The following is a 16408-nucleotide window of genomic DNA, read 5'->3' as shown; positions in this document are numbered from 1 at the left end:
TCACAAAGCTGCGTCGCGCGCTTGCTGCCTTTGCGGGTGCGTCATTTTGTCGCGAGCGTAGGTGAAATGTCAGTCGTCTTGTAAACTCGCTTCCCCCTTTCCAACCTTGGATTGCTGGACCACTGCTGCCGCTACCATTAAGTCGAAGTTTTTTGTTGTGAACTTCATCCAACGCAGTAGACCCATATCGAATATACATATACTTCTTATTTTCCTACATTTGGGATATTTAGCTCGGTCGTTTCGGGAAGTGCCACATCGTGGTAAAAAAGGCCACTTTTTCCGTTCGTTTGATTTACTAAAACGCGTGGCCCGTGCTAAAAACCGGCCTTAAAACGGCCACTCTTCACTTTTTAGGTCACAGTAATCATGGCAAATGTCAGCAGACGCGCCAGTCTCTCGTTTGTCGCGTCTAACCTTAACTGAGTCGCTTCGGTTAAAAATAGAAAGAAATCTCACTAATGGAGGCCAACGTTGTCGTCGGGCAAAACGAAGGCAATGTTTCGCCCCGTTAAGGTAATTTAGCGAAGCGCATCCCAATTGACATTCCATGGCGCGAAGCAAAATACGCATCCTTAGTCTGAATAGGCGAAAGTCAATTGATATTTTGAACCGATTTTTACCCACTGAGACCGTTAATTTGCTTGGCGAAATGTCTTGGTTTTTCGAGTATTGTCGTTTTGTCTGCATCGACTATACCAGTGCTTCTTAAACGTTTTTAGTTTTGTTCACCCCTAGCACCTATCTCTAGATTTCGTTCAGCCTTGTCTCATGATATGACAGAACTAACTCGTCTATATATAACAGCACAAAATGACTTTGATTTTTGTTAAGATCAGCTCAAGCTAAGTTTTACTATTGCAAATCTACAATTTTTTGAGTCCAGAAATATAAAGCTACAAAAGCTTTAAAAAGGTCACCAAATTTTTGTACTTATTCACTACAGTGCAAACCAACTTCACTATTACAACAAGCAAAAATACACCAAAAAACAACAGTTCAGTAGTCGATTTACTGCAAAGCGTTCATCCATTTCTGACGGTTCTCCCTTGTTCACCCCTTTTTGTTGTTTCACCCCTGCAAAAATATTATTCACCCTGGGGTGAACCATCCACCTGTTTAAGAAACCCTGTTCTACATGACGTTTCTGCTGGTTAAAATGCATCAGCCCTGAGTGAATTTAAGGCTTAACACCACGTTTGTGTTACTGCGTCACATCGCAATTTGTTTCTGTAAATTCGATGACCTAGAAAAATATTTTTTTGGCCTGTCAATTTTGGTCTTAGTTTTCTACGAACAGGTTGCTCGCGTTTTGATAGAATCCCCTTATACAAAGTTAGGTAATGACTGACTAAGACGCGTTAATTTATACCTATTTGCTTTCCTTGGCGTGATTACTTTAAAGTTGTTTAGAAATACGTATAGGCTACAGAAAACCGTTTTTTTAATTTTCGAAAAATGAAGGCAATGGTGTAAAACGTTTGCAATATTTTATACATTCTCTTGCACTATTAAAAACAAAAATATAAGTATAAGCCTTATTTGTGAAAGATTGTGTTAAAAAAATGCATTAAATCAGCCACACCTGTGTTAACACTATCGTGCGTAGTTGAAGAAATCTCTAGAGAGATTTTAGACTTTTCGTAACTTGATCCAGACATGTTTGGGGAATTGTAATATTCGTTCAACGTGTAGATAAGTACGTCAAACGTGGTCTTCGAGTTATGTGTTTTTCAAGTGAACATTCCCTCGTGTCCTTTCAAAGGGATCGGAAGGCATTGAAGGTTATAGCGCAGTGTTTTTGCTGATTGTTGACCTTAGCAGATTCAAAGAAATTTTATTCAAGTTTAACTTTTTTTGACAAACCTTTAAATATATTACTTTGTTTTTATTTACCCAATATTTTGAACTGTTGTAGCTTGTAGGCTACCTTAGTTTACATTCAACTGCATTCAATCTAAAGTTTACTTTGATTCAGGGCTGCGAAAAAAAAAGTCTCGAGTCCAACTCAAGCCAATTTGCGGATTCCGTTCTATAGCATGTATTTCACCCATTTAATTAACTCAAACAGGGTGTTATCCGCTTCAAGGGTGTGCCATATAATTAATTTGCTCGCAATACGTGGTGATAAAATGTACTATTATTTTACTGTGTCAATTTACAGTTTGCGGCCTTGTCGGTTTAAAAATGGTATACTCTGTGTTCGTCGGACTAGTGACTCTGGTATAGTTAAGTAGTCCAACAACGGGTAAAATGTTAAAGTAATGACAACCACAAAAGCCGTCTGGCCTTCTCTGTATTGCTTTATCGTGTCCTGCCACATTCTTTGGAAGAAAACTGTGGTGAGTTCGTAAATTACTGCATAACACATGAAATTGCGGTCGTATTTCACACGATAGCTGCGTCGCGCAATAATTTGGTTCATAAAGCTCATACTTCCGAAATGAAAAAAGGTATTTTAAATCACAGGGATACAGAAAATGCTTTTAGGTCAAATTTTTTTTAGTTGTTTCGCCCAATCTAAGAAGTACAGGAGAAATTATGGATTTATTACAGAAATGACAGATAAACAAATATTCAGTCACCCATAGGCGTCGAACGTGGGTGTGAAAAACGTTTTTAGACACCCTGAATTTTTAAAAGGGCGTCAAAACGCCCTCGAATTTAACCAAGTTATCAATAAAAACAATATTTACGTTAATTAATTTTTTTCCATTTTAATAGAATCTTTTTTAGTAAGGCGCTATAAGAAAGTTATATAATGCGGAATGGTTTGTTTCAGTGATACCATGTAAGACTTCAAAAGCAGCCATCTAAAAGCTCACATTTTGTAATTAATATACAATTTTGCACTGTTTAAAAAATAACGCCCGGTTATTTTAAAAGTTCGGCGCATAGGCAGTCGCCTATTTAGGTTCTCCACTTACACAAGCTAGGCATTTACTAGTGAACCACCCGGGTGAAACGTTAGTCTCTCGCCACCCGGACAACAATTGTCTCCTGCTATTTTTGAAAAAAAGACGTGACCGCTGAGTCGAGATTTTTTTCGCGCCGAGCTCTAACTCATCGATTGTTGATTCACTGCCGCACTGTTGTGACGTCACAGTTGCAGGAAGAGCGCTCGGCATGACGTCACTCCGATTCTGACTGTCCGTGAGGTTAGACGCCAGTGGCTGGAAGGTCGGGCGACGTTAGTACAAGGCTTGTGAAACTGCAGCATCGAAAGTTGGTTTCGTGGGGATTTTTGTTTTAGATCAAACATAAACTACCAATAACTTTTTTTCTTTTGGGTAGCCAGTTTAATTGTAAACGAAAACCATTCGAAAGTTTTTACATTTTTTACAGTTTTTTCAAATAGGGGTAATAAATTAATAAAAGGTTGTATCGCACTGGAAATACAACAGTGTTGTTTTACTGTTTAGTGCAGTTGGTTTCCAAACTTTTATAATAGTTTACTTGGCGGACACTATAGTAGAGCATGGGATAGTAGTTCCTTTAATGTTTGCGGTGCCTTGCCACTACCTAAAGACCGCTGTAAAATTAATCAATATCGCAATAAAGGTAACTTGAAAATTAGTAAGTGTATTAATGAATATTACTTGCTTCAATTCATGTAATTTACCTATTTTTGGTTTTGATTAGGACTTTTACGGGCGACCAACTGCTCCGCAAACCTCTATTATTCGAAAACTCCCTGATCGATCTGAGTATTTTGTTTTTAAGTCCATATTTTCCACACAGTATAACCCACAACGACATTTTTCGTGCTATAAATATTTTTTCTTGGCTGTAGAACAGTCGCATCGAAACCTGTATCAAAACGAGTGGCGTTAGTCATCGAAAATTTCGGCTTTGTTTTAAAAACAGCATTGGCGACTAAGCCCTATGTTGAATTCCATGTATGTTGCACACAACGTGAAAAATTCCGACAGCTAAGTGCAGGGCCATTGTTTTATTCCTTCAATCCTTTATTTGGATAGATTTGAAACAGCCGTCTAAATATAGCTGCGTTTAAGTGTGACGTTATAACAGGACAGGGTGGCCACTAGGTCTTTGAATCTTTAATTTAAGTTCTTAAAACACCTAATCTTTTTCGAAAAGTCTTTAAATGTATTTTGTTAGTAAAATTGTGTAACAAGCCTGGAAGAATTAAACCCTGGCCCGTCTTATAGCTTTAAAAAATAGCAATGTCCGGTTCTCGGTATATTATTCCGACACCTGATGGTTTGGACAAAAGGATGCCGTAATTGATAGGGCAAAACATAAGAGAATTAAACCAGAATTTACTTTTAAAAACTTCAGTCAAAAAAAATTATACCGATCCTATACTAATTGACGTCATTTCCATGACCAAATTAGCAAAAGTGATGTATTTGAAACAATCCGGGGTATTTAGTTTAAAGTTATTAAACCAAAATTTACTTTTAAAAAGTCACACGAACCCTCACGGGAAAGTAAAATATATAACCAACCAAAGCAAGATACGGCATATTTCCAAGAGACCAATACATTGCCCTGCATTAATTTCCCCTTGTAGGACGCCTGATTGGATAAGTCTTTACGTCGCAATAAATACGTGGTTCTTAAACTTTATTAACTTGTGGTACATTTTCTAAAAGGCAAAGATATAATGTAACATTCGCCAAAATGTACAGCAAGTCAATAAGTAAATATAATTTAAGTAGATCTAATCGTTTTTCGTATGTTTACTGCAAATTCAAAGTTCCCTATGTCTGAATACATGCCTATTGTGTACGATTTTTTTTTCTTCCAAAATTATGAACCTTCCGCTCCATTATCGTTAGCCATTATAGTTGGTGGGCGGTCCCTGATACAAACATAAACCTGATTACCTGATTATCTGTTTGCAATGATAACCTTTTAGACGGAACGAATTTGGTTAGTCTTAGCGAGGTAATACAGTGTGTTCTACTAATAGAATTTATTTTTTCTTGTCAGTGAAAATTCTGAAAGGGTTCAACCCTACAAAAATCCACAAATAATGTCAAGTTGTAAACTGTATTGACTCCAGACTATTACAAAACAAAAAAGGCGCAAAAATCAGGAAAAAAATGTTTCTTCACGAAAAACTTATCACTTTGGTGGCGGCCAGCACTCTGTACACTGCGTCCGCGTAGAAGGGGTCAACCGAGCGTGACCGTTCCACTAGTGACGTCAGCAGCTTGCCGGACGCGTCACCCTTCAGTGACGTGGAGCGCAGGGCGTGTATGACGTCACAGTGGTACGCGGCGTCGGCGGCGAGCGTCTGCGCGTATTCTTCGTCGTATTCCTGAAGGGCCAGCTTGTAGCAACGGTCGTCTGCGCATGCGTAGATCGACCAATCGTCGTCCGGCACCGGTCTAACGTCATTGATGACGTAGAGGGGCGCCGTCTGAAAAGCAAAATCGTGAAAAACTGCTACTAGTTTCGGCTGGATGTATAAATTTCGTCCGTGGTAAAGTAAATATCGAATAGATTTTTAGTATTTTTTCGAAGTTTGGGGATCAACCAGTGATTTCCGGTGTATTGTGTTACAAGCACCTGCAAACAGAACTGTTCGCCTTCGCGGGTAATAGCAGTGGCATTTTTTGCGATTTTTGTTAAATATTATTTCCTGTGCGGAAGCTGTAGTAGGTAGGCCTACGAAAAACAATATTTACAGAAATTTATTTTGGATGTTCTTAAAGTTTTTCGATGTTTTTAAATGAACTATATACATTTTCGACCAATTTGATCGATATCTTAGACATATCACAACCACCTTTTTTCATTGGGCAGAACCGTTATGTTTTCACCTAACTTACTTTTATTGCGCCTGTGCAAAGGTCTTGGTTAAAAGATGAAGAAAACCTGTCGGGTTTCTTTAACATTTAAAAGATTTTGCAGCAATATTACCCATTTCTGACACACCTTTATCAATACACGAATTAAAGCCAAACAAAACATTTTATAAATTGTTTCGTTTTAAAAACCAAACAGCATATAAAATCTATTGAGTGTGGGCTCTGATATTTCGTATGCTAAGATCATGAATCTAATTGTATTACAAATGACATCAGCTATGGCAAATTGGATCTGAAATTCCATTTAATTACGCTATGAATTTAATTGTGTTAGGACCAGTTTTTAAAATGTGTTAAAATTGAATAAAATGAGCTACGTAAGTAAATAGAAAATCGTATTGTTAACAACTGGTGGTTTGATTTAAATGGTTTCGGAACCACGGTATATGCAAAAGTTTATAAACGTTACATTGTGAAAGGCAAAGTATCTATGTTGTGAACAGGAGTTGTGAAAGTTTCCTGATGTTTACAGGGCAGCTTAATGGCGTCATTTCATGCGGATCTCATACGTTATTTCCTATCCCAGGCTTCTCCCACGCAAAACTGTTTTTCTGCCTAACAAAATGTTATGTAAAGACGCTTTGTTTTAAAGAGCGATTTCCATGCATCATATGTAAAACGTCTATGCTATTAAGAAGTGGCGCGGTTTAACGTTAACTGCTGCTATTTTAACGGTTTTCCCATTCCACATGTCGTACGTTTCACAAATGATTTTACACCAAATGGTTTGATACTTGCAATATCAAAATTGCGATTACCAAACGTTATTTTTGGACCTTTACCTTGAAACTTGTAGAGGTAAAAACTAAACGTCAGGCCATTTTTATTCAAACGAATGGAGCCTGTATTCCTCAGTATCGATAGTTAAACAGCAATTATTTTCGTATTAATCATTAGCACGCAAGGATGCGATGTGCACTATCCATTAGAGTAGACAAATAATATTAATATGGGTTTCATTCATTGCCTTGTCGTGCGGCACTGATGATTGACTGTGTTTTATAAAAGGCCGTGCGCGTTTTTGTTTTGTCATTTTCAAATAGCGCCGCTGAAAAAATTCTCTAGTGCCACTCTACTTACCCGTTTTAATTAGATGAACTATGCACACACGTATGTGTGTTAACAACTGTGATCTAGCCCTTCTGAAGCTGCTTTTTGACCAACGATTACGGCTTACGTATCATTAGTAGCTCAGTTGGTAGAGAAACGGCCCCGGTATGACCGGGGGTTGTGAGTTCGAACCTTACTACAGGTTAGTTTTTCTAGCCTGCCTTGCTTGCATCATTGATCGACAGATTGGGTGAGTCTGCGATGGATTTTGGTGTACAGTTTCATTAGGGTTGACTCTTTTGACGAAGCAATGCTTAAAAAACGACTGGCCTCAGAACTGATTTTTCACCAAATCGTTGAAGATTTGCGATATGGAATTATATATATGACTTTTGAGTTTGTGAATATCAATGGTTATTTTTCTGGGCATCCTTACTAGAACTGAGCATAATAAGTTCAAATAGAACTGAGCATGATAAGTTGGGTCAAACCTGGAACAAAATGCGGTTCTTTGCCCCCGAGCTGTTCCATTTGCTCCAAGAGAAAGCGAAAGACGAGGACAACAGCGCCATCTGCTGGTACACAACGTCCATATCAACATCCTGTGCGAAGAATAAATAGAATTAGTATTGTTGTAGGCAGGGCCGGATCAAGGGTACTGTAAGCCTAAGGCTGTAGACTAGAGAAGTGCCTAATTTTGTAAACCAAGCTGTACTGGTGGTACTGGATCTGTATCACTATCAGCCTTTAACCTTGAAAAAAATTGATGGCTGACTTTTTCCAAGGGCCTAAGGTATTGCTTTAGTAGCCTAATGGTTAATCCGGGACTGGTCGTAGGTATATAAGTCAAATGTGGTTGACTTGGAAGTTTAAACCATTTGCAATATAATTTCTCGTAAATATTACCTATAATTTGCAATCGTTTTTCAACCTAAGTTGAAACAAACTTTGTAAAAAATGCAGACTGTTACAATGAAAGCTACAAAACAATAAAACAAAAGAACAGCAGTTTTGTGGAAAAAAACGCGACGGTAACCTTTTCCTGAACCGTTGCGAATTTGCTTGCATCCGATGCCGGGAAAATGTTCACCCCAGCGCTCCGGATTTGCGCGATCAGACTCTTGGGCGACATCCAATGGTCGTATATCTTGGCGAGTTCGTTCATGGGTTCTTCCCCTTTCATAAGACGACATAACTTGCCCTGCGCAAAGAATGTACGCGTTGTAATGGAAAAAAAACAGAATGAAACCATTTTGAGGGGTGTTTTTTAATTGGCTTACGCGGATTCAGACTTCTCGTTTTGTATAGGGCTGCTTCTACCAATTCCACTTAGTTGCACTTAACCTAAACTAGTTTAAACGATTGTGGTAAATGTGATAAACTCCCTAAGTCGTCCACATGTGCAGAGTAACCCGGCTGTTCAAATAATTTACCTTGTTTACTGCAAACCAGTTAGTTTTGAATTGTACATTTGAAAGGCCTTGTTGTTGTTTCCGAACATCTAAAAAGTGTTTAACGGTATAAAAAGCCAATTGACATTGCCAAAGAATCATTTCAGTAAGCCACCCTTCCAGAAACATAGTAGCTTAAATGTCACTATAAATGGAACTGGAGCAACACGATCAACTTGAAACATGAAGGAAAATGTCATTTGATATAATGGTTTCTCATCGTACACAAATAGTTGTACCACGAAGCTTACCAATTGAGCAAAAAAAAGATTCTTAAATATTCTAAAATACCTATCGGCACCTTTGAGCATTAGAAATTGCACACCAGGGCGCCGCGGCACCCTGGTTGAGAATCACTGCAATATCCCAAAACTGTAAAGCATATTATTACCCCATAGTCACCTGTATCTCGATGTGGATTTCTGCGATAGCGGCAGTAACTGTGAGGAGACAAGAGTTGACGCCCCTAGGTCGCAGCTCCCAAGATTGAAAGGGCATGTTAAGGTGCGTTTCTTGCATCAAGCAAAACGTTCCAAACTCGCTCGTCTTAAAGCTGAGAACCCGCTTTTCTTCGTCGTAACTTGGGTCCACGATGCCCGACGTTTTCCAGTGCTTGTCTGCGAAAAAAAAAGAAATTTTTGGGTTAGACAAAAATTGAAGATAACGAGGGCCTTTTTTTGTCAGTCATGTTTTCAGCAGTGTTGTAAACTAGTCATTTTTTTAAATGTTAAGCTATTAAAATTGGTAAGTGAGCAATAAATTAACTAACAAGAAAAACGCAACATTTAGCAAGAAACTTTGTTTTATGTGCAAAAATAAAATAAACAACACAGTTTAAAAAATGCCTAATGAAAACATTTCATTTCAAGTCAAGTAAAGTCATTTAAAAATAGTAACTTAAGTCAAAGCCAAGTCATTGACTTAAGTCATTTCAACACTGTTTTTTTATAAACGCCGCATGAAATGAGAGGTCAATTTTTTACGTTAAAACCTGGATTTGAGCTTTTTTCCGAAAATGATTAGGTCATATTTGATCAGCTTGGTTCTAAAATATATGGGGTCCGTAATACGGGTCGAAATCGGTTGGTCAACAAGGATTATTGTTTAAGCAAGGCAAGGCTAAAAACATGAAGCCTGCAGTGAGGATCGAACTCACGACCTCCGGTCATACCGGGACTGTCGATCTGCTAACTGAGCTACACACGCTCAGAGGAACCACGCCGAGAAACAACCGTAGAACCATTGCCTGCTGAACCACGACCTCTGCCATACCGGGACCGTGTTCCGCAAAATTATTTCTATGCATAAAGTGGTCTCTGGTTGAAAAAAGGTTAACAAACACTGGTTAGGTCGATATATCGCAAGCACTTATTCCTTAAATCGATTAACTCACCATTATCGTCCCATTTCGCCACCTGTGGCTCCTCAAAGAAGGCCACGTCTTCTGGTAAAGTGAGGGTGACCCCGATCGGGGGTTGCTGCTGCTCCATGGGGGTTTTCGAAGGGGACACAGACTCACCCTCTCTGGCTTCAGGGGTGGCGGAGGGGGCTCTGGACGAGGATTTACCCAGGTGCTCGGAGGGGTACTTGACTTGGCTCAGGGGGTGGTCGATTATCTGAGTTATATTAGTGGTTTGAAGCTACCTAATCGCAGTTCTATGAACAAGTGTTTCGAAAACTGGCTTAATTTCGAGCAATACGTATATTACGGTAAAATAAAAAAAGGTAGTTCAAGTTCACCAGTCGTATAGCGCTGTCTACAAGTAGGTGGAAACAAGCCCTACAGGTATCGATACAACCCAATCCCATTTTCAATGCACTTATAAGCAAGTGCATAAATCCCCGGGTATTAGCAGGCCATTTATTTAGACTCAATTGTAGTTTCACATTTGTTGGACCAAAAACAGCAGATTTCTTAGGTTTAATGAAAGACAACAGAAAATAGGTAAGTAAGTGCGTAAAGGACAGGTATTAGCGGGCCACAAAGCTTTTCATCCTTTGTATTGTAACAAAATTCACGAATAGATTTCATTATCGACCTGAAACCTAACACCAGTCTGTTATATACCAACCTGTGTCAACGTCCACCCGTTCACAACTTTGGGCTGTGGAGGCAACTTGAGTAGATCGACGTGGTATACGCCCCCCAGTGGCGAAAACTGGCGCAAATCCACCACATCAGGATCCAAAATTTCGTCTTCTTCGATTTCTATCCTGATCTCGCCCGACACACGGGATTCCCCGTCTGCGAGAAGAAAAATTTATGTCTACCGTTGTCATTTGCTACATTACCTAAAAATTATAAAATAATCGTGGGTTTCTTATACCCCTGAACGAGTTGTTTGGGTACACTATACACGGGTCTGTAATGTAGCTTGATAATGAAAACCTTTTTGGCATTGCAATCGATTAAATTATTAGACAATCTGTATTTTTGAAATTTTATTTTTAGTGTTGCTGTGTTTTTTACAGTTTTTGTATCAGGTGTTAGGTAATTATGTTCAACTCCTAAAACGTGATGTTCTTATCGATTTTCAGTTACAGCAAACCTGATTAAATAGTGGATAGCGCAATATTTTTAGACCTTTGTTGTCGCCCGGATTTAAACTGTAACGCGTCACACACGGAAAGAGGATAATGCAAGAACGTGAAAACAAGAAAATTTATTCGGAAACTACGATTTATTCGAAAACCTCGGAAACACTGATAGTGGAGAAAGAAAGCAAAGGCGCCATAGTACGATGCGAGTTTTGCCTTGAAGTCTTCGCAAGCCGCGGTTCGCTGACCACGCATTTAAACTCGGTGCATTTAAAAAGGGCGGATTTCAAGTGCGGCGTCTGCCTTAAAGACTTTTCTCACAAGGGCAACCTCGAAAGACACATACAAACACACACAGGCGACAAGCCGTTCCAATGCGGCGCCTGTGGGCTGGAATTCAAGCAGGTTGACAACCTCAAACGTCACATGGGCGCCGTGCATTGCGTCGCTAGAGAACACAAGTGCGTAAAGTGCGCGCGCAGCTATCACCTTGCCGGTGACCTTGAGCGCCACGTGGTCAGCCACTCCGGTGCCAAACCTTACCAGTGCGAGCGTTGTCCGAAACAGTTCGGCTACGCGAGCTCTTTAAAGTATCACGTCGCAAATGTACACGACAAGATTAAGGACTTTATGTGCGACATTTGTAAAGCCCAATTCGGCAAGTTTGAGGATCTGAGGAACCACGTCAGGATTCACACCGGTGAGAAACCGTACAGTTGCCAGTTGTGCGCGAGAGCCTTTTCGCTGCCTTCCAATCTAAAGCGTCACGTCTCGTCGGTCCATCTCAAGATCAGGGGTCACGTGTGCGAAAAGTGCGGCAAACGTTTTACGCGCGTCGACAGTTTGAAAAGTCATATCGCCACACACAAGGCATAGGAATGCTTGTTCGATTAAAATGTTTGTTGTTTTTCGTTTACGTGTTTTGTTTCAAGCTTTAAATATTACCTACAACGTTTACTTATGTTTTGAAAAAACAATGTGCATTTAAATGTGATAGAAACAGATTAATTATTTTTTGGAATCAGAGTTAGCTTACACTGTTTGTTATGTGCAAGAGAAAAAATAGTTATGTTTTTTTTTTGATTTGTCAAAGAATTATCAAAGTCGGAATAGGTCGTTGTAATAATAAAAGCAAAGCAAACCTCGGCTTTTTTCTTCATCTTCTTTTTCTTTTTTCTCTTCGTTCTCTTCTGCGGGGTTCTCTTCCGCTTTGTCTTTATCAGAAGAAGCACTCATTTCACTCTAAACAGAAAAATTGACTTTTTGTTTAAGTATTTTATTGTATTTTATTCCCGCAATACAAATAAAGACTTTCTGGAACCCTGTATTAACTCACCCTTCTGCCGAAACATCGTTTAATAACTTTTCGACTCTAATTAATGAGCGTGTTAAGGTGTCAAACATTGGTGTTGTTAACTTACTGCTCAGTTGCCCTTTTTAGGGTGGTAATTTTAACCGACTTCGGCTTTCCAAACAGTTTTTTTTGTTTTGCGATCTAACAAATTTTAACTGATAAAACATCGTAACATAATGAAACAAAATTAGGTGAAACAGAAGATAAAACCTAAACATTTATTGGCGGTATTTTAGCCCAAATTAGGATAATTACATCGTTATATTATAGCTATAAAAAAGCCAATCTTTCACAAATCTTTCACTGAAAAAGTATAACCTTTCTTCCATCGGAGACGGACTTTGTTTCTGCATCTTCAACGTTGGCATTTTCTGCATTTTCATCTCCGGCCTCTTGTGGTACTTCCACCTCTTCTTCAACTTGTTATGTTGAAAATAAGAAAGGCATGTTTTTTTCTAGGGAAGTAATATAGTAGGCCTATATCGTTTTTTCAAATTACCTTCTTCTGGAGCTGTCTTGGGCTTTTTGGCATGAAAAGTGTTGCATTGTTTAGAATAGTGATCAAAGTCAGTATGAAGAACCCGCACTGCAATACATTGGCCAATAATTTTATAAATATAACGTTTTTGATTTTCGGAAGTTTTTAGTTTGATGTCAAAACTGCAATCACACTGCGAAGGTAAATTTGTTGACTGGAGGACAAACCATATGATGGAAATAATATTGTTTTGCTAAACCAGTAGTTCTCAAGTTGTTAGTATAATGACCTTAAAAAAAATGAGCAGTTCGAAGATTTTAGTGTTTTTTTAAAATAAATGTTGCAGGAAGAAATATAAAAAAAAATATTACCAGATAAAAATAAACTAGCAACCACTGAGCACTGTTTAAAAAAAAAAGCTACCTGCCACATCAGCAAGTGCCAACACCTTGGGAAGTTCAAACATGAGATTTTGCTGCTCAAACTCGTAACCCTTAAAGCGAGGGTTTTTGTTCAAATTTCCCCAAATCATTAGGGTCTCGTTGTCGGCTTTTATAACCTTCTGAAGATTACCAGTCTCTGAATCCGCCTCAAAACTTGCTTCCTAGGAAAAATATAATACATTGAATCTAAACATGTCGAGGAAATAATTAAAAACACAGAAATTAAAAGAAACTGGAAAAATACTTATCATCAGAAGATTATAGGTTCAGACATGTAACATCTTTGTTAAAAAGTTTAGTTAATGCTATAATATATTGAAATTTAGAAAGGCAATTAAGAACATCAGTCATAAGGTCTTACTTACTTTTAGCATTTTTAAGGTTGCTTCGTTATATCTAATCAAGAGGAGTTTTTGCAGCGACAGAACTGTTTGTTTGTACTCTTCAGCAAGGCTTTCTTCTAAAGCTGGATCTTCAGTTATTGTATTCAATTCTGAAATCAACTAAATGAAGCATGACTTTTTATTACAGTTGGTAATATAGTGGACAGACATACATTTTTATTGTAAAATATATAGTCTAGCACTCTAGCAAGTTAAACAAAATTATGACTAATTTTGTTAACAAATCTTGTTTTTACATTTAATACATTAAATAAAATCGTTTATTAAACAAAAATACTAATCTGCATTTGACATATATGTTTACTTAATAAAAATATTATAAACTTATAACAAATATTGACTCACAGTCAGAATAAGTTTTGCATCCTCAAGAACAACATTAATGTCTGGGTTCCCATTTTCTTTACTCAAAGCTATAAATGTGTTGATCTCTTTCGTAGATGTTGGATCTGGTCGGCCATCGCACCTCATAAAGCGCTTCCACTAGAAAAAAATTACTTAATTACTGAAATTTGAACACAGATTTATTAAATTACCCCCAAAAAGAATATGTTGAGCTGACACACCCATGCACAGAATCTAAATTAAATGTATCATTATTTTTAGTTTATAAATTAGTATCTTTGATATTTCTTAAAGCCTGTGTCTCCCAAGACTTAGGCCTATTCAAATAAAATACCCCTAATTAAAATTTGATTAGTAGTTGTTAAAGGCTTGGCTGGTTATTTAAGGGTATTAGAGTAAAAAAAATAACAAGCAATCAAAAATATAGTTTTAAACTTTATTATTGCAGTTTCACCAAGGATGTTGCCCCAAAACATACTTGTGCATTCGCTCGCTTGTCATTGATAACTTGTTCGACTTTGCTTAAAATATTCTCCAGCTCTTTAGTCGTTTCACGCTCTTGTAAATCACGAATCTTGATCAATTCTTCCAGTAGTTTTTGTTCAAGTTGTTCTTGTGCCTTTATTTACAAAAAAGTGAAATTAAGTTAGTTGGCAGGTAAAAAAAAAATATTAAACATAAGTTAAAGCCAATGGTACCACACTAAAAGAATGTGTCAATGCTGAAAGTTGTAATTAATATAATTAGTTATAGTTTTTAATGTAATTGAAACATTTGGGAGCAATTGTAATTGAACTAAATTAATGTAATTGATCCAACTCTGTTTGGCACATTAGTCTTTTAAAAAATAAAATAAATATTTTTATCTATTTTGTAACAAGAACCCAACTACCACACCGAAAAAGCTTTTTTTTTTTTTTAACTCTTAAATTTAAGAAAGCTACAAATAAACCTCCTTGATTTGTCTTTGCTTTTCTTCCTCTTCAGCTTTCAGTCTGGCCTCTTCGTTTTCTTCTGGATTTTCTTCTTCGTCTTTCTTGTCCACAGGACGAGCTCTGGTTGGGGTCGATTTGCCCGAGGGATTCGGTGATTTGGGAGGCTAAAAAAATGATTGACGACTGGTTTCGTTGAATTAAAAAAATTGACGACTGGTTTCGTTGGTATACTAAAAAAAGTGGCAAGATTCTAGACATGCGGCGAATATTTCCTAAACACAACCAAAATGTATTGACCTTTACAGTGTACAAAGCATGTTAAATTTGAACGAGGTATAAGTAAGAAGCGAAAACAAGTTTTACACAAATGCTTGTGCCTCTTATGTATGTGAAACAGCTGACACACATACGTTATGCAACGCAAATTTTATAACTAACAATTGGTCCTATTTTCCTACTTACCATATTATATTTCTTTTTTTTCTATTTAAACTTAAAAAAGTTACAAAATTAACAGATCTTCACAACTCCAAGCCACAACAATTTATTTTTTAATCCGCCTCATCCGAGGTAGATTGTACTACATTATAAACATTGTACAATCGGTTTAAAGTCCATCTATAAATAAACAACAAACACTTCAGAGATGGCTTTAAACAATAATTAGTTTTAAAGGTAATAAAATTGTATATTTATTTCAACTTCTTTGCACTGAAACCTTGTAGTGCTGGAGTAATTAAAAATCTCTCTCTTCAAGCGTATAAAGTTACGATGGCAACCATTTTATTTTCACCAATGTTGAAACAAAAATAGTCGATAAATATAAAAAAAAGTGTAATTAATACCACTGATACACATATTTTTGTCTAGTCACCACATTGGTTTGTTTAATTATAATACAACGCAAACATTACAAACCAAAAATAAAACTTTTTTTGTGTAGTATGGCAAAGATGGTACGCAGCTCGAAATTATTTGAGTAATATCTCCGGAAGTAAACAAGATATCGATCTGAAATCTTTACACATTACTTAAAGCAACCTAAGCTAGCCAGCAATCAGACTTTTTTAAAAAAAATATTTATGAATATTAATATTCAGTAATATTCGGAATTCATAAACGTCGATAATTTCAAATCGGACAAAAAAGCAAAAGTCCCATAACTCGAGAAATAAAGAAGATTTTCCGTCAATATTTTTACATATCACTTAAGCAACCTGGCCGATACTTCAATCAGGCTTTATCAAAACCTTGACACGTTGTTATCAGGTTAAGTTGGTTCTGCGCGGTCCGCCCTATAGCTGATATCACCGCGAATTTAGCGATGACAAAAAAACTAAAAGTCGCTATGTCTTTTATTCTTATCGATGGTGATAAGACAACCGGTCACCCGTTACGGTCACAATTTAATGCCACTTCTTTTAACTGTTTTCTTTTTACTTAAACCATTTCGTGGAAGACGCCGACCACCGGTAAGACGTTACGTGCTGGTAACATGCGTAAAACAAGTTTATTGGCTACTTCCGGCACTTGAGACAGGGATGCGATCATTTTATACACAATGTGT

At 37.4% G+C, this 16408-nt stretch overlaps 1 protein-coding gene across 1 annotated transcript; it reads right to left on the bottom strand.

The window, feature by feature from the left end:
• Positions 1 to 5005: 5005 nt before the first annotated feature.
• LOC146137408 (dynein axonemal intermediate chain 7 homolog) lies at positions 5006 to 15431 on the bottom strand. The gene is made up of 15 exons (XM_083393505.1): positions 15304 to 15431; positions 14859 to 15005; positions 14385 to 14525; positions 13907 to 14044; positions 13523 to 13660; positions 13138 to 13318; positions 12736 to 12822; positions 12555 to 12655; positions 12025 to 12124; positions 10417 to 10589; positions 9738 to 9960; positions 8747 to 8961; positions 7930 to 8094; positions 7385 to 7495; positions 5006 to 5392 (listed from the first exon to the last, which is right to left on the bottom strand). The coding sequence occupies exons 1-15, from the start codon at positions 15304 to 15306 to the stop codon at positions 5081 to 5083; spliced, it is 2235 nt and encodes a 744-aa protein (XP_083249631.1). The 5' UTR covers positions 15307 to 15431; the 3' UTR covers positions 5006 to 5080.
• Between the last annotated feature and the right edge of the window lie 977 nt (positions 15432 to 16408).

Source organism: Ascidiella aspersa, chromosome 7 (genome assembly GCF_963924565.1).
Source record: "Ascidiella aspersa chromosome 7, kaAscAspe10.2, whole genome shotgun sequence".
NCBI lineage: Eukaryota > Metazoa > Chordata > Ascidiacea > Phlebobranchia > Ascidiidae > Ascidiella > Ascidiella aspersa.
This window is presented reverse-complemented; position numbering and strand designations above follow the sequence as displayed.

What these genes read in the sequence shown, in the direction of transcription:
- LOC146137408 (XM_083393505.1), bottom strand. An exon ending in TCGCAACGGTTCAGGAAAAG is followed by an intron (nt 7,496 to 7,929) that starts GTTACCGTCGCG and finishes TTCTTCGCACAG; the next exon opens with GATGTTGATATGGACGTTGT. An exon ending in AGAACCGCATTTTGTTCCAG is followed by an intron (nt 5,393 to 7,384) that starts GTTTGACCCAAC and finishes TTTGCTTTTCAG; the next exon opens with ACGGCGCCCCTCTACGTCAT.